This window comes from Caretta caretta, chromosome 11, assembly GCF_965140235.1.
Source record: "Caretta caretta isolate rCarCar2 chromosome 11, rCarCar1.hap1, whole genome shotgun sequence".
NCBI classification, from domain to species: domain Eukaryota; kingdom Metazoa; phylum Chordata; order Testudines; family Cheloniidae; genus Caretta; species Caretta caretta.
Genome location: NC_134216.1, coordinates 14,746,837 through 14,770,418, shown reverse-complemented (window position 1 = coordinate 14,770,418; position 23,582 = coordinate 14,746,837). Strand labels below are relative to the sequence as shown.

Genomic DNA, 23,582 nt, shown 5'->3' with positions numbered 1-23,582 from the left:
TTTAACGTTAAGAGACTGCAAAAATTATTTGGGTATTAGTTAATGCAGCCAGATGTTCTTGTTTTAGTGCCAAAAGTGCTGAAACACTATCAGTATTTAGATCTCAAGATAAGAGGTTATAGCTCAGAAATCACTTTACAGCTATACCTCACAAGAAAAATATACACAATAAAAACACAGTCAGGGTCTAATCTCAAAACAACAGTATATTACATAAGGGAGAGACGTAATAGACAAATGGGTAGACAGGACCATAATAGTACTATGTGTTTTAAACTTTATCCTCTGGTTTAAACAAAGCAGATACTGAGGTTCAAAGAGCAGCCATTGTGCTTAGTCTAGAGCTACCTTCCATACTGGTAAGAATGCTAAAAATCAACATTCTCCTATTTGATTCTCAAGAATTTACCATAGCAACCTCAGCACATTACACAAGATCAGTACAAAAAGCATCCATGGCCCATGAAACTTTTCTTTCACTACACCCACACCGGCACGAAACCCTTTTTCACCTGAGTTTTCTTCACATAGCTGTGAGTTAGAAATACACACTATAGTCATAGCATCTACACATACAAAATAAGTATAAGTTCTACTGCAAAGGGCCCCTGAGCTCTTCAAAGCCTCCCCTTCTTCCAACATCACCCATCCGCAACCACACCTCTGCTGATACTTTCCAAGCTCACAAAGACCATACGAAGACTTGTGGGTCTTCCTGATCTCTTGTGGCAAGGTGTTCCACACTCTAGGACTTTCCACTGAGAGCGCTCTGCCCATGATACTCAAAAATTTCACACTGGAAAAAAGGGGGAAAGGGCAGATGCAGTGGCCTTGTTAAGCACAGCTGCCATGGACGGCCGTAGAAGGAAAGGCGGTCACTGAGATGGGTCCAAGCAAAGGGATTTGGGAATCAAGAGCAGTATCTCAGGCTGGGTCTGGAACTGTAGAGGTAGTCAGTGCGGACTGTGAAGTACCAGTATGATGTACTCTCTCCATCTAAGTTAATTCCATTTAAGGGGCAGAGTGACCCACTGTAGCGCCACATGGCCCATACAGTCAGCTCCAGTTAAGCATATTGCAGGGGTCTAGTCTGAGAGTGACTAAAGCATTGATCAGCCTCACTAAGTCTCAGAAATTATGGGGCTTCGAATTTTGGAAGAAGACATTTCTATACACTTTGGCTCTTTAGGTGTCCAAAAGCAGCAACTACTTCAATAGGACTATAACTGCCTTGACTGCCAGTCAGATGATGCTCACAACAGAGAGTGAAGTAATAACCTCCATCAGTTACTCAAAGTGTTTTCTGCTAGCACCATCTCTGTCTAGTCTGGATTTAGCCTGAACCGGCTGCATCAAGGCTCCAATTTCACTCAGTACTGAGACAGCATGAAGACAAGAGAATCTGTGCTTGAAGTGAAGGGGACTGGTACCATGAGCATGAGAGCATGACAATGGTGGTGTTATCCATTAAATCTCTCAGGCTATGGCTACGCTACAGCTTAAGTCGACATAAGTTAGGTTACTCAGTGGTGTAAACAAGCCACCACCACCCCGAGCGATATTATTTATGCTGACATACCAGTGCTTAAGTCAGGATATACGTAATGTCACTCAGGGGAGTGGCTAATTTATGCCGAACAACATAACTTATGTCGACTTAAGATGTAGTGACTGTAGAAGCTCTCCCACCAACATACCTGCCGCCGCTCATTGGGAGTGAATTAATTAAGTTGATGGGAGAGCTCTCCAATTGGCTTAGCGCAGGTACACAGAGTGTGTGCAGCTCAGCTGCTGTAAGCTCTCAAGTGTAGCCATTGGTTTCACACATATGGTCAATGACCATTAGGATGGGAGAGGAGGAATGGGGACTGAGCGACAGGGTGCTATTAGTGAAGCCAGCCTAATGTGACTCCATCCATCCCAGCAAAGTCTGACAGATGGCAGAAAAGTGACTTTGTGACCAGCAATGTTGAAAGGCTGATGACAGATCAAGTGGTGTAGGGGTTAGTGAGGCTCCCATTAACTGAACATGCTGACTGGCGTGCCCAAGGAAAGGGATAGCAAACTGGATGCATATAATTATAAATTAGGATGAGATTCTAGAGGAGCTGAAGCTGATGTCAGCACTATATCAGCTGTCCTGCATCCCTCAATACATTCAGCTATTTACAAACAGATTTAAATCCAGAAAACAGAAAGGTAGGCTGGACAAGGTGACGTACCTCCCACCAACCAGTTTGAGTGCGTTACACAAAATCTAAATTCCAATGACCAAAAGAACCAAGTAATTAAAAGATTAATTCAGGACTTCACCAGACATCTTAGAGGCTGAATGGGGCTAACTGGGAGACACAATACCTTGAAAATGCACCAAGGGAACAGTTTTGGTTGTGCTTCAGAGTCAGGGCACCGCTGAAACCCCTTGCCTTACTGCAAGGAAGCTGTCTTGCGACAGTCAAGAGAATCCTGAGATCCTGCCCTGACTGTGGTATCAATAGCAAGGACAATCATGAGACTCAACAGGACTCAGTACAGGAGATAAACCCAAGGTTGTGAGGGGGCCATTTAGGATCTGGGGCAAAATCCTTGAGGGGGCCATTTAGGGATCTGGAGCAAAAACTGGGGATTGGTCCTGCTTTGAGCAGGGGGTTGGACTAGATGACCTCCTGAGATTCCTTCCAACCCTGATATTCTATGATGCTCAGCTTGCAACCATCAGAAAGCAGGGCCTTGGAGTTGAAAGACTATCTTAAGAAGGTTGGTTTCTTTGCAAAATGGGGGCAGTCAATCCTTGGGAGATGGGAATTTATTTTATCACAGTATTTTGCATGGCTCCCATCACCACTGTTTCTGGGTGCATGTTCTTAAAGATAAATCACTGATTAAACGGTCTGTAGCAGCAAATTTAGATATCATTGCTGGAACTGAACCAAAAACAAGCTGGCTGATGCACAGATACACCTAAGCCAGATCATCTGGATAGCCCCAATCTGGCAGGAGCATTCCAGATGGTTCCTAATTGCAAGAAAGGCGATCTCACACAGGGAAAGACATCAAGATGGGGGACTATAGTCAAATGTGCTAGACAGCACAATGGGAGACAGTTTATAAATAGAGCAGATAGTTGAGGAGTTTTGGATGACCTACCTCTCTCCTAATACATATGCACCAACTACTGAGAGCAGCAAAATGTTCTCTCCTCATGTCAGTTCACAGCTAGTTCACAAAGCTGTATTCGAATCATGTATGTATTGCAACTGGCTAGCACTGATAGGGTGGCAAAACCATATTGCACGAGTCTAGTCCGAGAGTGACTAAAGCATTGATCAGCCTCACTACGTCTCAGAGATTATGGGGCTTCGAATTTTGGAAGAAGGCATTTCTATATACTGTGGCTCTTTAGGTGTCCAAAAAGCAGCAATTACTTCAATAGGACCATAACTGCCTTGACTCTCAGACAAGGACTTTCAAAAACTTTTGAGTCTAACAATGTGTTGGGAGAGTCCAAAACAGAGCAGGTGAAAAAAAGGAGAGCTCTTTGAACTACCTATGTCAGACATGGTCAGTTCTTAACAACAGAAAAACGAACAAAAAAAGACCTGTAAAGGTAAAGGGGCCTTTCAGAATCATTGTCACAGGTGGCAAGAAGGAGAGGAAAAGGTATGCGTGGAAATCCTAGGAGAAAATAGCACTATAATACCTAGTCCTTATAAAATATCTACATTGCACATTTTTCTGCAATGCACTTGAATACAACACAATGATGAGAGCACCAGAAAACTAAAGATATCTAATTAGCCCCAGGGCTTCAGATCAGCGACTACATAAATTAGTGTCTCAGGAGTGGGTAGATTTTCTAGCTCATGTTATACATGGAATTGAAATATTTCAAATAATTATGAGATGACTGATATATGCTGCATTATTTTAATATTAAACAAAAAAGTACTTACTTTAGAACAATCTGAAGTCTATTTTTTATTCTCGTTGCAGCTCAGCTTGGTCCACTCTGATTAAAAACTATGCAATTTTAATGGTAAGAAATATGGAGCTGAGGGTCAAGTGCACAGAATAAATTCTTAATGGCTCTTACCTGATGATTTGAGGTTTTGTTAAATCAAACAAAAAAACCTTGGTGATTAAGTTCTCCCTACGCAGATATACAGCATTATAAATTCTAATGCTAAAGTAAACTGGTGGTTTCTTTCCTCAGGATTTCTGCTAGGTATTCTGCATTGTGGACCCACTACTACTATAAATCAGCATGGTCTTATGTTCTACTAGTAAGAATCCATACTGCATGTTGAACATGCATGTTGTACTATGCAATCCAGGGGGACAATACCAGCACCAAATTGATTTCTAGATCACAATTTCCTGCTCACTTTGAAAAGGAAAGGGCCTGTGTATTTCAGATTAGTGTTAGCTTTGAGAAGGAGGGGTGTTTGTGCAAATGCACAAACTGCATCCTACCATGGCTGACTGGAAAAGACAGTATGCTAGAAAATGTTAAGGTGGAATCAACATTAAATGTGATACACAGGGAGCAGCCTGTGTGTGTGTATGTCCTGTGTGGGGCTGGAGCTGGTACAAAATTCACCCACCTCCAATCCAGAGGTAGGCAATCCCTAATATTCTCTTTTAATGGCTTATTCTGAGCTAGCATGGAACCTATACCACCAGGATTCAGCGGATGTGGTGGTGGTTCTCCCTACAAGGGAATACCATGGGCCTGTCCTAACTCATGTCAATAAAGTGAAGATGCACTATCATTTAACTCCAAAAATTAAAACACGGCAGTTATCTATAATCTAGTGGAGAAGAGCTTGCAGATTCTACATTATAAAAGAGTATTTACTCCTTTGTCACCAAGAACAAAAAAGTATATTTACTCACTGTATATTTAGCCCTGGGTGACCTAACATCCAGAGTGTCAAGCACTTTCCCAGAGTTAGTGCTGCATATCCTGCCTGGTGTCCAAGCAGATCAAGACTGGGGACTTCATTGATCAGTGTCCTAGAACAGGAAACCTACCAAACCTCTGGGTTTTCAAAGGAACAGCCAAGGTAAAGCCCACAATGCTCTTTACCTGTGGAAACATACGGGTTTTTTCCTTAGAGAATAGTTTGAAATCCAAAGTCCACCCATGTTTGAGCCAAGACTGTAATTTCAATGTTCCCAGTAAGAGAATTAAACTTTCCATGTGCAATCTGACCACCAGTTGGGTAGCATAAACCTTGGGAAAGCTAAGAAAGTCAGCACACGCTGATGTGCAGTCAACACAAGTGCAAGACAGGTGCCATAGGTGGTCTGATGTATTTATACTGGGTAAACAGTATTGGTGGGGGTGGGGGCTGGGAGCAGGAGAGGAAAGAACAACAACAAGACAAGACAAGTTTTCCTTTTGAGAAGATGCTCAAGTTGAGCTGCTTCAGCACTTCATTTGGGTCTTTTCTAAAGCAATTAACAAGATCATAAGCTTCCTTAAAATGTTTAACAGGTGTCCATGATATCTATAGGAAAATTCATCCTGGAACAAAGATGGGGGGAAAAGGTAATACAGGCCATTCATATTAAAAAAAACCTTTGTCCAACTATATTTTTTATAATTGTTTCAGCAATTATAAAACATGGTTGACTAAGACCCCTTCCTCCTCTATTTCTTGAATATTTTTAAATAAGAAGTTAAAAGTCTTCCAACTTATTCAAGTTAGTGTGAGAAAGTGGAGAACCAATACAAGGTCTAACAACTGAATCTTATCTACAAAAAAACGCTTGGCAGAATTTGATTTTTGTTTATTTTTTTAGAATTTTGGGGTGATCAATGTTCATTTTTATGCTTTAATATTTTTATTTATTTAAATTTTCAGAGTTGCAGGATACAATGGGAGGTCAAACAATAATTATATAATGTTAGTACATGTTGAAAGTCAAAAAGTTAAAGCTCCACAACTGTTAGAACACAATGGTCAACATCACATGTCAAAAACCACAAAATAAATATCCTTAAATCAAACTATTAAATTCTAAAGCAGCATTTTTCTTACTCTATTTGTAAGTTTCTGTCATCATTGATGGAAATATTTTTTTAATCTGTGTGTATTAGGTGACGTCAACATTTACTGACGTTGGCCAATAAAAATCTATTCCTTCCAAACCTATATATTAGGAATACCCAGCCTCCGGATAAACGGGGGGGTGGGGGGGAAGAGACTTGGATTTGCCTCTTTCCACAAACCAGCATTCCCTGCAATCTACAAAAAACAGAGATGCATGGTCCAGTTCTATCCTGCCTGTGAAGTCTGCAGACCGAGAAGCAGAAGTGAGACAAAGTGTGCATCGCCACCACTAGGTTGCTGCCATCACATCAAGGTCTATGACCACTGAGGACATTCCAAGTTTCTGGAAGCAACATTCTGGAATCCCAGTTGCTGGGATTTCAGTTCAGGCAGGAATCTAGTCTTCAGTCTGAATGGGAAGGGGAAAAGGAATGGAATCTGTTGGGATGGAGGATCCTGAACTGGATGTACTATGCAGAAGTATGGCAATGAAATTAAGATAGCATAAGTAGGAACCCTGTTCTGTGGATCAGCCTCATTAGGGGTGTTCTGTTGATCTTCTGTGGATAAATTAGGATGACCAGAAGGGAGAGAAGTATAAAGGGATGATGTATGGCTGCTATTTCATGGCAGGGACTATGCCAATGCAGCTGTGCTTCAATTGCTGAGGGGCATATACAAAAGCAGAAAGCTCCTCAGAGAAGGAGACTGAACAGCAGGCAATGTAGCCACTAAAACCCAACTGCTTCGTCAGCATCAATCCAGGTTGGTTTTTTTTGTTTGTTTTTTTTAAATCACCACCACTTCTTTGTACTGGTGACCAAAATCATACATCCAGCATTATGATTTTACTGAAGAAACAAGAGCAAACTATGGCTGAGATTGGACAAACTCTTCTAATGATAAATATTTTTGTAACTTAGGACAACTCTGAAAAACAGGTGAAAGTTCAATGGATTTAGAGGGGGAAGTGATGTGTGACACATTACGAGTTTCAGAGTAGCAGCCGTGTTAATCTGTATCAGCAAAAAGAAAAGGAGGACTTGTGGCACCTTAGAGACTAACCAATTTATTTGAGCATAAGCTTTCGTGAGCTACAGCTCACTTCATCGGATGCATTCGGTGGAGTCTGCCTCCCAGCAAGGCAGCACCTCTTTAATTTAGGTGATGCGGCTGATAAACGAAGACGATTGCATCCCTTATGCAACAGAAACAATGTTATCAGAGTATGCAAATGCAAAAGAGCAAACCTAAAATAGAAAGGTAAGTTAATTTCCAGCTTCATATGAAGTATGGACTATTGGAGTGGAGTTACTCAAAGGGTCACCATAATAACAGCTAGTAGTTCAAAGAAAGATGAGGGGTCAATTTAGACAGAATGTAATTAACATTTTTAACAGGGAGGGTAATTAACCATGGAACAGACTGTCAAGGGAAGTGATACATTGACCACCATTTCAAGATTTTTAATCTAGATTGGATCCCTTCCTAAAATATATGCTCTAATTTAACCACTTCTTATTTGCCTCAGAAATGTTGACTTATGTAGCAGGGAAGAATAATTCCCATCAATGCAGCAGGAATTACTGTGTGAAGTGCTTTGGTCTGTTTTATTCAGGCAACCAACTAGATCATCATAGTGGCCTTAAAATTTACAGACAAGAATTCCAAAGCTGACTGTCATTTTGGGGGTCATCCATTTCTGGGTACCCAGCTCCACCTACCTTAATGGGGAATTTTTTTTATTTTTTTTTCCTATCCAGAGGGCAGGTACTTACCATTTTCTGAAGATCAGGCCTCTCTGCAGGGTTTATTTGAATACCCCAAAAATGAGGTCACCAAAATCACTAGTCATTTTTCAAAAATTTGGCCTATGAATTTACAGAGAGCATCAAGCACAAGTGAAGCAAATTGCTGATATTGAAAGTAAATGGATCGTCAGATTAGAGCACAAATTGTTCAGCAAACAAGAGCACAGAGATGCCTACCTGCTATCTAGACATTTTAATTCAGGTAAGACAGAATGACAATTAAAGTACACGATATACTAATCCCTGGTGGCATTATCTGATTCGTAACATTATTTGCAGTAACATGGTTTCTGATAACAGCAGCTTCCTTTTCAGTTTTGACATCTGAAGGGTTAGAAGCTATATGTTTAAAGAGGGAGAAAAAGAAAAGACTATTGGCTCTCAAGAGCTTGAATGCACCAAGGAAAAAATATTGCCTAGTAGGCATAACTTGCAGGTAGTGCTCATATTTTGGTTGTTAGTTATAGCAAGTAGTTACATTGTAAACAAGTTTTGAGATTTAAATTTGTTTTAATACATTTAATTTCTGGGTCTTGTTTCCATTTTAGTTCATGTTAAGGGTAAATTATTCCTGTTTCTGACAGTTTCAAATGAATGTTTTAGTTTCCTAGAGTTTTAATGGTGTATGTGCCATTTTGTGATTTTTGTCTGATAGCATGGAAAGAGAGACTCCCTGCAGCAGCAACTGATATGCCGGTGGTGGATTATACACCTAAAGATTTCTAATGTGAAATGTTGGCATCTATGACCCTTTCTGAGAACGAGATCTGACACGCAGCACCTAATTGGGACCTCCTCATGAGAAAACCCAATAGCAGTTGCATTAATTAGAATTAAATATCACATTTCATTATTCACAAAAAGGTCTTGAAGCTTGATCATAAAAGCTCAATATATTATACTTACAAAGATATTGGTAACTGTTTTCATAGCCTTCTCTTTCCGTTGCATAAACTCGTCATCCTGCAAGACAATTAATTGACACAATTAAAAACCAAAAAAATTGAGCTTAAGCTTCAACAACACTAATGCATTTAGCAAGCAGACTTGTAAACTGGTTCCTAAATGAGCTGCTCAATTATTCAATTAAGTACACTTAACTCTACAATTGCATCAACAGTCTGTTTGCTCTGCGTGTGTATAGCACTTGGTACAATGGGGTCCTACCCAAGACTGGGGACCCTTGGTGAAATTGCAGTGCAAATTAACATGGACTTATTGCAGAGGAAAATAAGTGTTTCAATAAATATTTAGATTTCAGTTTGGGAAGGAGGGTTGTCAGCTTTATTATTTCCATTTTAATGAGGATACTAAGGCAGAGAGAGGCTCAGTGACTTGCCTAATGTCACATCAGAAGTCTGTATCTGTAACAGAGCAGGGAATTGAAACCAGGTATCCCCAGTTGCAGCCTATCATCCTAGCCATTGGACCATTCTTCCTCTCACAATTCTGTATTCAAAACACAGCTATTTAAGGAAGTGAATCTATCATTGTAGTTTAGACATTTGAGATTTTTAATCTCTCTTTTGTTACCACTCATCCAGCATTATCAAAGGAAGCTATGGGGTTCAGGAGTCCAACTCTGAATGAACATCAATGGGATTTGTGCACCTAACTCCCTTAGTGGCCTCTGAAAATTTCAGACATATGCAAGTCTGCATCAGCAGTCTCACTGGTTAACCAAACCAAACCTGATATAGCAATTGCATCTCCCCAGAATGGAAAAGGAGGTCTAACTCTAGACGTCCATAATATTCCTAGCACAAATGATCTATGGAAAGACAACAAAACACTAACTTCAGACAACCAATTAAAATGAGCAAGTGAAAGATGTATCTTGATGTTTGTAAACTCATACTTCTTCAAAGACAATGCAATTGAATACTATAATTGCATAACAAGTTCCGCTGAAAAGTAGGGGAACATAGGCAAGAGGGTATAAAGTTTTCAGTTACATATTCAGAGATGTAGTTTCACAACCTCAGAGAAATAAAAAGGGATTGCACAGCAAATCAGCCCATCACACTAGAATTCTGCTCCACAGTTTAAGCAAAAATAGTCTGCTACACAACGGTAAACGCCTTAGTATTTCATTTCTATGAGCCTTTGTGAAGATAACTAATGTACCTACAGAGAACTAGTCTCAATGGATTTGTTCAGAAAAGGACATATTACATATCTCAACCTCCAGGCTAATATGACCAGAATTATCAGAGATATTTTGCCCAGAGCTGTTGCAACCATAACAATTTGATATTGTCACTTTCCGGGTTGAAACAGAGATAGAGGTGGCTCTAGGCGAAGGCTGATAAAATCATACTTATGAACCATTTGGGGTCAACAAGGATTCCTCTCCTCCTGATATACGCAGATGGACCTTCAATTTGGATTCTGGTGTTTACTTGCTTTTCTAACAGTAATCCTCATAGTTAGACCCATCCAGTTATAGACTAAAAATCATGGCCAGATCCTTAGCTAAGGTAAATCAGCACAGTTTTATCAACTTCAATGCAGGTACAAAGATTTACAGCAGCTGAGGAGAAAGCTCCACGTATGTAAAGACATATTTTCAGAGAAAACAGAAAGCTTTAGCTAGGTCTTACCTCTGGTAAACTACGAGTTTTCTGAAACTGGGATATGGAATAGGAGCGAATATAGTCTCCCATTTCTTCTCTAGTTTCTATTGCACGTTTCACCAGCCACTAAAGAAAAAATTGATACTATTATTCAACAACTTATTTCTAAGTATTTTTGTTTGTGAAACAAATATTTCAAAACTCAGTTTTTGTGGACATGTGACAACTCAATGATTTACTCCATAAATAGCTCAATAACATTAGCCATTTTATTATCTTCATCTTCCCTATTTTTGTACATATTAAAAACTCAACAGAACCAACAAGAGAGGTCATAAACTAAGTAACATACATACTGTGTCTGTAACCCAGGCCTTCCCACACCCCACAGACTTTAAGGCTAGAAGGGACCATCATGATCATCTAGTCTGACCTCCTGCACATCGCAGACCACAGAACCTGAGTCACCCACTCTTGTAATAGGCCCATAACCTCTGAGTCACTGAAGTCCTCAAATCTTGATTTAAAAGACTTAAAGCTACAGAAAATTGACCATTTACTCTAGCTCAAACCAGCAAGTGACCTGTGCCCCACACTACAGAGAAAGGCGGAACGCTCCCACCCTCCCGTCTCTGCAAACCTGATCTGGGAGAAAATTCCTTCCCAACCCCAAATATGGTGATCAGATAAACCCTGAGCATGTGGACAAGACTCACCTGGGAAAGAATTCTCTGTAGTAACACAGAGTCTTCGCCATCCAGTGTCCCATTTCTGGCTATTGGAGACATTTGCTAACAGCAGTCACGTGGACTTCCTACAGACAAGCATGACTGAACGAGTGGGGACAGAGTGACTGCCCTGATCCTATCATTGACTTTAACAGGTCTCTGTGTAGGTGCAGCAGTCCCCCAGAGTAAATCACAATGCAGAACCAGAGCCTTAGTTTGTAAATTCCTTTAGGCAATGACCGTCTTTCTAGGTTTTCTGAGACACTTCGCACATTTTTGAGCAACACTGTTTGTACAACAATGCATTGCAGAACTAGATATAGTCACATATGGTTTGTCCCATATATTCATGTCAGCTATTTCACTAAGAACTTTTTTAATTCTCACTGTACATTTATTCTCATGGATTTTCCAAATCAGTGATAATTACTGAAAAAATGCTGAGTTCAAAATCCCATTGCCTCTCCCACCCAAGATGAAAAGCCAATTGTCAAAGTTGATTTAGAACGAGCCAAGGAAGTCAACACAATTACTAGAAATATTCATTGGAATTTTGGCTGGATTGATTTATTTTTTAATTCAAATATTTAGATTTCACTCAATCTCAGTCCAAAAAGCAAAATATAAAATAAAACCTAAGAAACCTATGTGGGACAGTTTAACCACAAAACATCAAGCTAGTGACTAGAATGTTTTAGCTTTTTATACAAAACAGTTCCTGAAACACATTCTCTATATTCTTCCCCCCAAATGCCTAGAATGCAGGGATTATAACTAGACTTTTGGGAAACTGGCAGATTACTATGTCTTTGGAATTACAGACTGACTTACCTGTACATATATTTTACCTGCTTTAACCTCTCAATAACTTATTTTTTTTCACTACCTAATACACTTAGTTAGTTTACTATAGAATTGGCTACCAGCATTGTCTTTGGTGTGAGATCTTGGGACTGGGTGTAACCTGGAATATTTGTGATTTTTGGTTTAAGTGACCGTTTATCACATAATACAGCTTGCCTGGGTGGCAAGATAGACTGCAGTGTCTAAAGGGACTGTCTGCGACTCCATTATAAGATGATTATACTTCAGGAGTTCACATTTGTTACTGGATTGGTGAAATATAATTATAGAACATACTACCAGTTTGGGGCATCTATCCTGCTTTTGACAGTCTATCCTGAGGCAGCCATGGTCGTGAGCCAGTCCAGACAGCATGACATCTACACAGTGTCTTAGATTTAGAAATGATGCCAATACTTGATGGAACATCATAAGGACATCTTTGTACACTAACCCACCTTTCATATAATATTCAATGAGATTTAAGAATCTAATACTATGAAAATAATAATGAATTACCCTGCTCGGCCTATTTCTTGGTCATCTAAGCCATGTGTCCAAAAAAATAACATTCTCTATAGGTTCTTATACCAACCTCTTCACCTTGGTGTCCAAGTACCTTCCAGTAGCGCATTCAGTGACATGAGTAACATTGGTTATTCCTTAGTATATAAGGCTCTGATCCTACAGGAAGTTCTATGCTGTGTTGACCAAAGTCTCATAGTGCTTTATGATTAGACCAAAGATGGAATGAAACACTACTCTCTTGCTTGTGTTGATGGTGCAACAGTAATTCCATCATTAAGGAATGAAATTGTACTAAAAGACTGAACTGGCTCTCATAAACAGATGTATTACCCAAACATATGTAAATTAACTGTGGTATTAAAAAAAGGAGTACTTGTGGCACCTTAGAGACTAACCAATTTATCTGAGCATAAGCTTTCGTGAGCTACAGCTCACTTCATCGGATGCATACTGTGGAAAGTGTAGAAGAAAACCTGGATTTGTGCTGGAAATGGCCCAACCGGATTTTCATACACATTGTAAGGAGAGTGATCACTTTAGATAAGCTATTGCCAGCAGGAGAGTGGGGTGGGGGGAGGTATTTTTTCATGCTTTGTGTGTATAAAAGATCTTCTACACTTTCCACAGCATGCATCCGATGAAGTGAGCTGTAGCTCACGAAAGCTTATGCTCAAATAAATTGGTTAGTCTCTAAGGTGCCACAAGTACTCCTTTTCTTTTTGTGAATACAGACTAACACGGCTGTTACTCTGATAACTGTGGTATGTAATCTATTGCTTAAATTAGCCTCTGTACCAGATGTCTGGAGGGTAGCTAATGTAATGCTGATTTTTAAGAAGGCCCTAGAGGCATACCTGGCAATTAGAGGCTAGTAAGTGTGATTTCACTACCAGGCAAATTGATTGGAACTATAGAAAGAACAGACGTATCAGACAAGATATGTTGGGGGAAAAGTCAGAACAGCAGTAAGAAGTCACTGGATAAGAAGGAACATCCTCTCATGGATCAGAAACTGGTTAAAAGATAAGAAACAAAGGGCAGGAATAAATGGTCACTTCTCTCAATGGAGAGAGGTAAATAGCGGAGTCCTCCAAGGATCTGTACTGGGACCTGTGCTGTTCAACATATTCATAAATGATCTGGAAAAGGGGATAAACAGTGAGGTGGGAAAGTTTGCAGATGATACAAAATTCTCTAGCTAGTTAAGTCCAAAGCTGACTGCAAAGAGTTGCAAAGGAATCTGACAAAACTGGATGACTGGGCAACAAAATGGCAGATGGGTGCAAATAATGCACATTGGAAAAAATAATCCCAACTATACATACAAAATGATGAGATCTATTTTAGCTATTACCATTCAAGAAAGAGATCTTAGGAACCATTAGAAAAGTGATCGATAAGACAGAAAATATCAGAATGCCACTGTATAAATCCATGGTACATTCATACCTTGAATACTGCGTGCAATTCTGGTCAGCCGTCTTAAAAAAATATATATTAGAATTGGAAAAAGTACAGGGCAACAAAAATGATTAGGGGTATGGAACAACTTCCATATTAGGAGAGATTAAAAAGACAGGGTCTGTTCAGTTTATAAAAGAGAAAACTAAGGGAGTATACGATGGAGGCCTACAAAATCATGAACGGTGAGGAGAAAGTGAATAGGGAAGTGTTATTTACCCCTTTATATAACACACGAACACCCAATGAAATTAACAGATAGCAGGTTTATAACAGAAGGAAGTACTTCTTCATACAACACACATTCAACCCGTGGAACTTGTTGCCAGGAGATGTTGTGAAGGCCAAAAGTATAACTGGGGTCAAAAAGAATTAGATAAATTCATTGAGGATAGATTCATTAATGACTATTAGCCAAGATGGTCAGGGACATAACCCCAAATCTCCAATTGCCAGAACTGATAACTACAGGCTCATCAACCACCTCTGCACCATGTGGATGCTGCCACAGTTTGGGCTTAGGTTTTCCACCATAAATCTTCCATTTTCCAGAGCTCAGCTGAAAATATGTACCCTCACCCCAACAGCTGCTCACTAAGGACAACATGCCAGTGAAACACAGAACCAACAAAATCTATTTTTGACATTTAAATACGCACACAAATCAGTGAAATAGATTTTAACATTGGGTTCAGCTGACAGCCTGAACAACAGATCAAGTTTAAGGTGACGCAATCGTGTTGTCAAACAACTGAAAGTAGAGGGTTAACAAAGGAATGCAAAACTGTATGGACAACAGTATTGGGTGTGATACTACAACCATGGGTCTATGAGTGGGGTGTTGGTACAAATTTGGCCAAGTACTGGTGGGGGAGTTGAAATATTTCAATCCTAATCACTCCTTCCAGAACAAGATCTATTTTTCCTTATCTATGTATTTCTAATGCACTCATCACAGCAACATCTAAGCACACATAGATGCGCTTATTCCAAAGAACGCATCATTTCTGCTTGTCAGGCTCTTGCTTCAATCCCTTTCAACGGGAGACTTCAAGAAAAACACTGAACCCTAAACAACGGAGAGACTCAGACTCATTCTGATCTCCATTGGTAGGACTTTAGCTACAGAATTCCCTGCCAATGAGCCCTTGAGACTGTAACATGTTATATCCCCATCTATCATAGCTGTCACAACACAGTGAGGTGGTGAAGACTCAGACTTTAAGGTCAGAAGGGACCATTATGATCATCTAGTCCAGGGCCAGGAAAACTTTTTGGCCTGAGCCGCATCAGGTTTCTGAAACTGTATGGAGGGCCTGTTAGGGGAGGCTGTGCCTCCCCAAACAGCCAGGCATGGCCCGGCCTCCACCCCCATCCGACTCCCCCCCACTTCTCGCCCCCTGACAGCCCTCCCAGGACCCCTGCCCCATCCAACCCCCCGTTCCCTGATGGCCCCCCACGGACTCCTGCCCCATCCACCCCCCACTCTGTCCCCTGACTGCCTCCAGGCCCCCCCACCCCTTCCAACCCCCCCTTCCTTCCTGACTGCCCCCACAGAACTCCTGCCCCCATTCAACCACCCTGTTCCCTGCCCCCTGACTTCCCCACCCCCTATCCACACCCCCGCCCCCTGACCACCACCCCGAACTCCCCTGCCCTCTATCCAACCCTCCTGCTCCCTGCCTCCTTACCGCGCTGCCTGGAGCACCGGTGGCTGGCGGCGCGGCTGCACCAGGACAAGCAACCGAGCCACGCTGCACAGAGCACCTCATCAGGCCGGGCTCTGCAGCTGCACTGCCCCAGAAGCTCACAGCCCCACCGCCCAGAGCATTGGGCCAGCGGAGCAGTGAGCTGAGGCTGTGGAGGAGGGGGAACAGCAGGGGAGGGGCCGGGGGCTAGCCTCCTGGGCCAAGAGCTCAGGGGCCAGGCAGGACGGTCCTGCGGGCCGTAGTTTTCCCATCTCTGATCTAGTCTGACCTCTTGCACAACACCGGCCACAGAATCTCACCCACCCACTCCTGTAACAAACCCCTAACCTACGTCTGAGCTATTGAAGTCCTCAAATCATGCCTCTGAAATAGCTAGGGACTGGCCCATTCAGGGGTTCACAGATAAGAATCAGGATCTTGAATTTGATTGGGAGAATTGGGTAGGGAGTCACCATCACATGTACAGTGCCTATGTCATGTGCTCTTCACAGTTTGTCTAACCAAAGTGGAAGGCCACGCCGAAACTGTAGTTGTCATGTGACCTCATCAGTAGCCCACTGATGATAAAGTCACAAACCAGCACAGCTAGATCCCCATGTGAGATAAAAGGGTACAGCATCCTGGCCATGTGTGATTGACAGACATAGATGTTCAGAGCAGCAAGAAGTCCATAAGGGACCCTTCGGACAATGCACCAGCTTGAAAATCAGCAAGTGATGTTAAAAAACACAAAACAAAAATAAACCATTTTTTTTATAAGAAAGCTTTCTTAAACTTGGCCAAACACTGATCAGGAACACAACCTGGGAGCCACATAATTCTGAAATATACTGTCTTCTCAAGGAAATATAAGTGGTGACTTTCCCACTGCTTAGGAATGGTTAGTTTTTCCATTGTGAACTCATTCCTTCCAGTGGTTACATCCCAGCTCAGCATTTTGGAAATGCAGGTATCAAAGTTAAAATACAGAGCGATTGTACATACATTTATAGCACTTTAAAAAAAAAAAAAGGTTTGTTGCTCTGTTCACTTTAGGAGGACAGTTTTTGTTTTCTCATGGAGACAAGCTTAGCCAATTGTCTGTGCAAATATTGTTTTAAAGTGGTTGGTGGTGGAAATAAAATCTTGTGCGGTGAGACTGGAGTCTGGGAAAACCAGAGGCAAAAATCACAACAGATCCTGAATTCCCATACTCCCCAACATCAACAACAGTTAGGACCTGACCCAATGCCCATCAAAGTCCACAGTAGCCTTTCCACGTAGTACAGTGGGCATTGGACTAAACCCTTTGCGCTAAATTATTCCACTGTTGCATTATTTGAATGCCTGTTGCATTATTTGAATTCCTCTGCTGATGAAGGGAGGCATCACTGTTGCTGATGCGAGTTTCTTATTTTCCCTTTACTGTTCATCTTTAAAGAATTTCTGAGCAGAAGCAGGCTGACTCTTCCCGCCCCCCATTTTTAATTCTTTCCTTTCTTTTCTCTCTTTACACCCCTCTGATCCCCACCACTTTAAAAAAAACAAAAACAAAAAACAAAACAAAAAACCCCGAGTGTCTTTTAATCTCATTTATACCCTCTGTTTTAAGCCACTTTCCTCATAATTTATTCCATATATTTATTACACTTTGCAAGGAATATCTGACTTCACCAGGACCCTACATGGGCTCAAAAAAAAAAAAAAAAAAAAAACACACTAGCAGATCCTAAAGCAAGATTTCTTCCAACTGGCAGACTCTATTGCATGCAGAATCCAGCTCAATGATGTAGGTAATCCAGACAATTTTATTCTTCATGTCGGTCAGAGAGTGCTTTACAATTCCATTTTATATAAAGACATCCAGGTCTTTTAAAATATTTACCCTTAAAAAAAAAGTTTTTAACCTTATATTTCATTCCAAAGCAGAACAAACTTGCAGAAGGTACAAAGTTCAGCAGTCACACAGGTATTAATATTCCTATGCAAGTTTTAAGGCTTTTGCTTTGTTAAATAAATAAATACATACATACATAAATGTGATGCACAGCAAAGCTATTACCTGTACAACAGGGAATATGTGAATGAAATCCAGTCCCTGGATCTGATGTGGCTCCAAACGATGGGGGCACTTCATTTTTGGCAAGACAGACACAATTTTCTCTGTTAAGGCACTATTTTAAAAGAAAAATATCAAAGTGTATACAATTAAATTGTTTAAATTTAAAGAATGACATTTCCAAAATATGCAATGTTGTTGTAGCCATGTTGGTCCTAGGATACTAATTTCCAAATTACGTAGTAGTTTGAATGTGCCCTCTATTGGCTGAAACTGGATAACACTTTTTTTTTTTTATGAGCACAGCTGTGAAGTTGTATTTTTTTAAATTAATAAGACAATTGCTTGTTTCTTAATTTCCATTACTCAACATCAATTTTATAATATCTTAGGCTGATCAGATTCAGTTCACGCATGATCGTGATCTATTTTATACATATGTTTCCATTATGATGCACATATATTTAACTGCTCAAAGCTAGAGAGTAACTTTAAAACATAATTATATATTTTATCAAACAAAGTTCAACTTCAGGATGAAAAATCTGGAACTTAAAACTGTCTGAGTGGATCTCTGCTGTTGTTACTAATTAAGAGCCCTCTCCTACAAAAAAGTGAACTAGCTAGAATATTGTGAAAGTGAAATATCTACCAAGAATGCTGCTTACATGTACAAAGTCTAATCAGCTGGAGTATATATAATCCAGTTTGCTGAGAAACTATGTCCTTCTGAAGCTCATAAAAGTGCTGTTAAAGTGAAAGGTAGTTTAACAGGGGGATAACTCTATTGGGGTTCAATCTTGCACCCACTGAATTAACAGTTTTGTCACGGATTTCAGAATAAAGCGTACTTTCCTGACCAAAAAGAATTAAGGTGACATACAATGAATTGGTGCTCATGCTCAGGAAGTCAATCTTTACAGACAACAACTTAAGAGTCACTGATGTGATATATTGTCCCCCCAAAGGAAAAAAAAAAAAAAAAGAGTGTCCAGACACTGACATCAGTGGCAGAGACTATCATCCTAAAGAGCTGCTGATGTTTTGAAGGAAAATTGCCCAGAGGGATGGGAGAGAGTGGGATGGAGAAGAGAAAAGATCCAGAAACTGGGGATAGTGCCTGAAGAGCCAATGTTGATTAGAAGAGAAATAGTTGAATGAGAATTTTGTAATTCCTCTTATAGATGGCTCACCATGTGATGTAATTTCCACTGTCAATGTATTAATGAGATGCAATAGTGTTCTTTCTATGTATAAACCAAGAGTACATGCAATCCATTTAAAGTATTTTTGTCCAACAGAGTGATAAGAAATCATGTAACAAATATAACTGATGTTAATTTATGCTTCCGTACTTATTTCGATAACATTTATAATAGCTGACCCAAGATTTTTATTATTAGAACATTGCCTAATAAGAGCTGGCAAAATATGCACTGGACATCATCAACAGAATACTCGCTAATTAATCCCTATTATCATCACTCTGAGAGCTGCACGGAAACATTGAGACACACTAACAGTTTAAAAAAATGAACAATATATTTTAAAAAACAAATATCCTTATTTATACTACTAACACCTTAGATTATACAACATCCAAATAGTACTCTGTTATAACAATTTCTGCTATTTTCTCACTGTTTACTTTTTGCATTTTCTTCAGCTAAAACTAAAACAGACTATAAAGTTTCACTTTGATTCCTGTAGACTAGCACAGTGCTTTATTTTTTGAGTTCCTAATACTCCAGGGGGATGTTTAAATTCAAACTTCTCTGAATTATTATTTTTTTTTTAAAAAAATCAACCAAAATGTTTTCATTACAACAGTATCAAGGATGACTTTTTCTTTTAAAGACAACTGAATTTTTTTGTCCTGCTAGAGTTAAAACGAACACCTAAGATTTTTATAAGAGACAAGAATAAAAATATATTCATCTCTATTTTCTGTTTCTTTTGTGTATTTAAGAGTACTTTATGTATAGCTCATTTCCCCTGGTGACGTGGATGTCTCTCAAAGCAACAGGGGAGAAAAATAACGTTTTTTAAAAGTAACATGATTGTAAACATCACTTAAAATCAACAGGGGAACACAAAGGCAGACATAGTAGCTGAAACTATATTCCACTTATCTGAAGTGGAAAAATGGGCTTTTAATGCAACTTGCCTGGCACTGTCCTTCCTTAGTTACTTCCTGCGAATTTTAATTGTGACCTACAATGTCCCAGGTTTATCAAGAAACATACTGAACTTTAAAAATGTCACATTACCCTTCTAAGGAGAGCTGCCATTGACTAATTTTGCAACCTTCTACAATGCAAGGACTGGCTGGCTGGCAATCAGATGCTGTCTATACAAGGTGGCAACAGCAGAAAGAAGCCACTTTGGGCTCCATCCTCCCTTCCTCCACAGTTTGGGGTACTTGTGAGTGACTTCCCTTTCACAAGGGCTTAGACCACAATGTCATGCTGTAGATTTTATTGGTTGATGCTTGCAATTCTGAGTTTGAGACCACAAAAGAGGACCAAAGGCGATTTACAATGAAACTTGTTTTCAGCAAACACAACTAATTAGCATGCATCGTCTTCCAAGAGACAGAGAACTGAATTATACTAAATACATGGGAGTCTTTGAGAAGTGGTCTCCTAAAACAGGAAATTTCTCAGTAAAACTGATCCCCTGTACAGGTTTCAAATGTATACACAGGATGGTGATTTGTATCAATTTTTTTACAATATGAGATGCCAAACCATGGTTCACACTGTATCAACTTACATTTTCTGACCAATTGTAGAGTTTTCCTGAAACAATAGATCAACATCAATGTCAAAGCTGCAAGTAGTGATGCACCAGGTCATGCCACCAACTACCTAAAAATGAACAAAAATATGGTTATTTTCACTTTATGTTCAAAAGGGGAAATTTTCAAACAAATATTATTTAAATCCAACCAATATGGCTTCACATTTTTAGTCTCCTTCCCCACCTCCAATACAGCATGATTCAAATGCCATCTAATATCTCATCAAAATATAGTGAAGAGAAATTCAGAATCACCGTTTGCGATGTTTCAGATTATTTTTTAAACTTTATTTCCTAGTGTTCTTGAGACACTGAGTTCTCTGACATGCAAGTAGATGAAAATCCAAATACACTGTCAACCATGAAGAATGGAATAAAGATTTTTAAAAAATGATGAAGTGGCTGTTTTAGAGATCATGAGCTGTAAAAACTCAAAACAAGAATTGGAACATATGTCCTCATTTACCTAATCCAAGTTTTTCCACTGTTATTCTTTTATTATTTGCATTAGAAGTAGCACACAAACCCCCCAAAATGGTAGGCATTATATAAACAGTGACAGAAAGCACCTCACCTGAAAAAGTTTCTATCTTAGGCCCCAACTCTTCAAACATTTATGAACATGCTCAATTCAAAACACCAGAGCAGTCTCATTGATTTCAAAATGACAGGTAGCAGAACAGCAGCCGTGATAGTCTGTATCCGCAAAAAGAAAAGGAGTATTTCTGGCACCACTGAATACATCCGATGAAGTGAATTGTAGCTCACGAAAGTTTATGCTCAAATAAATTTGTTAGTCTCTAAGGTGCCACAAATACTCCTTTTCTTTTATTGATTTCAAAGGGTCTACTCACTTGCTTAAAGTTAACCACATATACAAATTTGCAAAACCTAAATACACAACAGACAAAGAATAGAAGAGGTAACAGGCACAGAGGTGAAGTGACTTACCCAAGCTCTCAGAGCAGGTCAGTGGCAGAATCTAACTAGAACCCAGGTTTCCTGACTTTCAGTCCAGTACCCTTTTCACTACACCACACTGCCTCTCTAATATAGTACACACTCAGCATGGTTACAAAATAATCCTTGTATATTAGTGTCTAGTTTGTTTCTCATAGTTGACTGTCTAGTTTGACAGTCGGTAGAAGGGGGAGGTATTTTATTATAACAATATTTGTTTGTTAAACAATTAACAAAAAGTCCTATAAAATATTCTATACCATAACAGCCTACAGAGTTTCACTACAAACACTTATGTATGTAAGTAATCCCACTGCAGGATCAGGATACAAGATGCCAGTCCCACAACTGGATGTGTGTGAGTACCACTGAAGTGTTCATTTCCACAGATCCAGTTACAGAATCAGGGCCTTAAATAGTCTTCCTTAGGCATACTTATATTTGTGCTTGTAAAGTGCTATGACTGCCTATGGCTCTATAAATATAATAGTTTGTAGTTTTAACAAGCAAAGGTTTATAGGACAACACCACTATCCTATGTACAAGCAAACTATTGAAAGAAATGAAAGAGCCCATTTTCAAAGGCTCTGCCATAACTACAAGGGATGCACTCTCAAAGCAAGGTTCAGGGATTTATCAAGTCAAATGTTAAACCAACAAAGGTACCTCTTTAAGCATATACTCTGTACAGTCTGACTTACTTCCTGTCTTTGAGGATGAAGGTCCCTATAACTGGCTTTCCACAGAATTACCTAACCCTTCCCAAAATATTTCCAGTGACAGTCCAAAAACAGCTTCACTAGGTAAGTTGTTCTATTCGTTCATGAAACTCCACAGCTAATAACTTCCTTAACCTTCTTTAAACTTGTCCCCATTACTCCTCATTTTCAGTATAACTAGAGCCTTTTACAATGATCATGCCACAATGCAAACAAGTTTTCATATTAAACAAATTTAGGTCCTTGTTTGTTTAGCCATGGAACTCTAGTTCCAGTTAGGAGTGATACATGGAGTTAAATTCCCCACACACCCACTTCAGAACTGTAGGCCCTGATTCTGCAAATAGTTATGTACATGCTTAGCTTTAGGTATGCAAATAGTTCCATTGAAATCAATAGGACCACTCATGAGTAACTGCAGAATTGGGTGCCTTAGTTCCCTGAGATAAGGACTAAGTTTTACTCATATCTTCACTACATTACTGGAACTATATAAATAATAAAAATAACTTTATCTGCTGCTGATCTCCCCTTCTCCTTACTACCTGGAACTATTAAGCTGAATTTGAAAACCATGTTTAGTAAATACAGTAAACTATGTCTAATCAGTAATCCTGGATTACAGTCTCACCTTGTCAAAGGGTGATAACCCTTTGATTCTTGCCCTGAAATACCCAGCTGCCACCAGCAACTCCAAAATTTCAGTCAATTTGATGTTTTGTTCTTCATCTTCTCTGGTTTCAACCTAACAAACAAACAAAAAATTAACCCTAATTTTAAAATATTGTATCCACTCACCTCCTCCAACCACCCAACTTTAGGACTCAAAACAAATTTTCCCAATTTTTTCCTTAATATAGACCATATGTATGTTAATACAGAGTTTTCTCTCACACACTTCCCTTCCATTTGCAATCTGATAACATCTTTATAATAATTACAACAATTGCACACATGGAAAAAACATTAGGCAAGTACTTAATGTGTTTCTAGGTGGCTTTAACATGAAATGTTTTGTCCTGTTCGAGAAAACCTATTTATTATTGCCCAGTCGCTCTTGCCCTTTTATTTCAATCAATCTGCATCTCTTCTCTAAATGTGGTGTTTTCTCCATTTTTTAAATAAACAATTCAGCTATTGCATTATAATTGAATCCATGTCAGTTCCTGCTCTTCATTTGACCTCCCTGTCCCATCTGTTTTTAAAGTAAACCCAAACAATCTGGGCACCAAAGGCCACAGCACAGGTAACATACCCTTGATTCTGCAGATTTCTGTCAACTCTGTAGGGCTCAAACAATACTACACCTGAAATGTAATGTTTTCACAAACTTTGTATGAAGATGGTA

General features: G+C 39.6%; 1 protein-coding gene across 2 annotated transcripts in view; it reads right to left on the bottom strand.

Moving 5' to 3' along the window:
- The window catches only part of CCDC93 (CCC complex scaffolding subunit CCDC93), a 105,001-nt gene that overhangs the window by 80,237 nt on the left and 1,182 nt on the right, over positions 1–23,582 (bottom strand). For both annotated transcript variants that reach the window (XM_048869173.2, XM_048869174.2), the window contains exons 2-6: positions 22,866–22,979; positions 20,529–20,623; positions 17,757–17,868; positions 10,474–10,572; positions 8,777–8,833 (exon numbers count right to left, since the gene is read on the bottom strand). In XM_048869173.2, the coding sequence (XP_048725130.2) occupies positions 8,777–8,833; positions 10,474–10,572; positions 17,757–17,868; positions 20,529–20,623; positions 22,866–22,979 (477 nt within the window). The remainder of the gene's footprint in view (positions 1–8,776; positions 8,834–10,473; positions 10,573–17,756; positions 17,869–20,528; positions 20,624–22,865; positions 22,980–23,582) is intronic.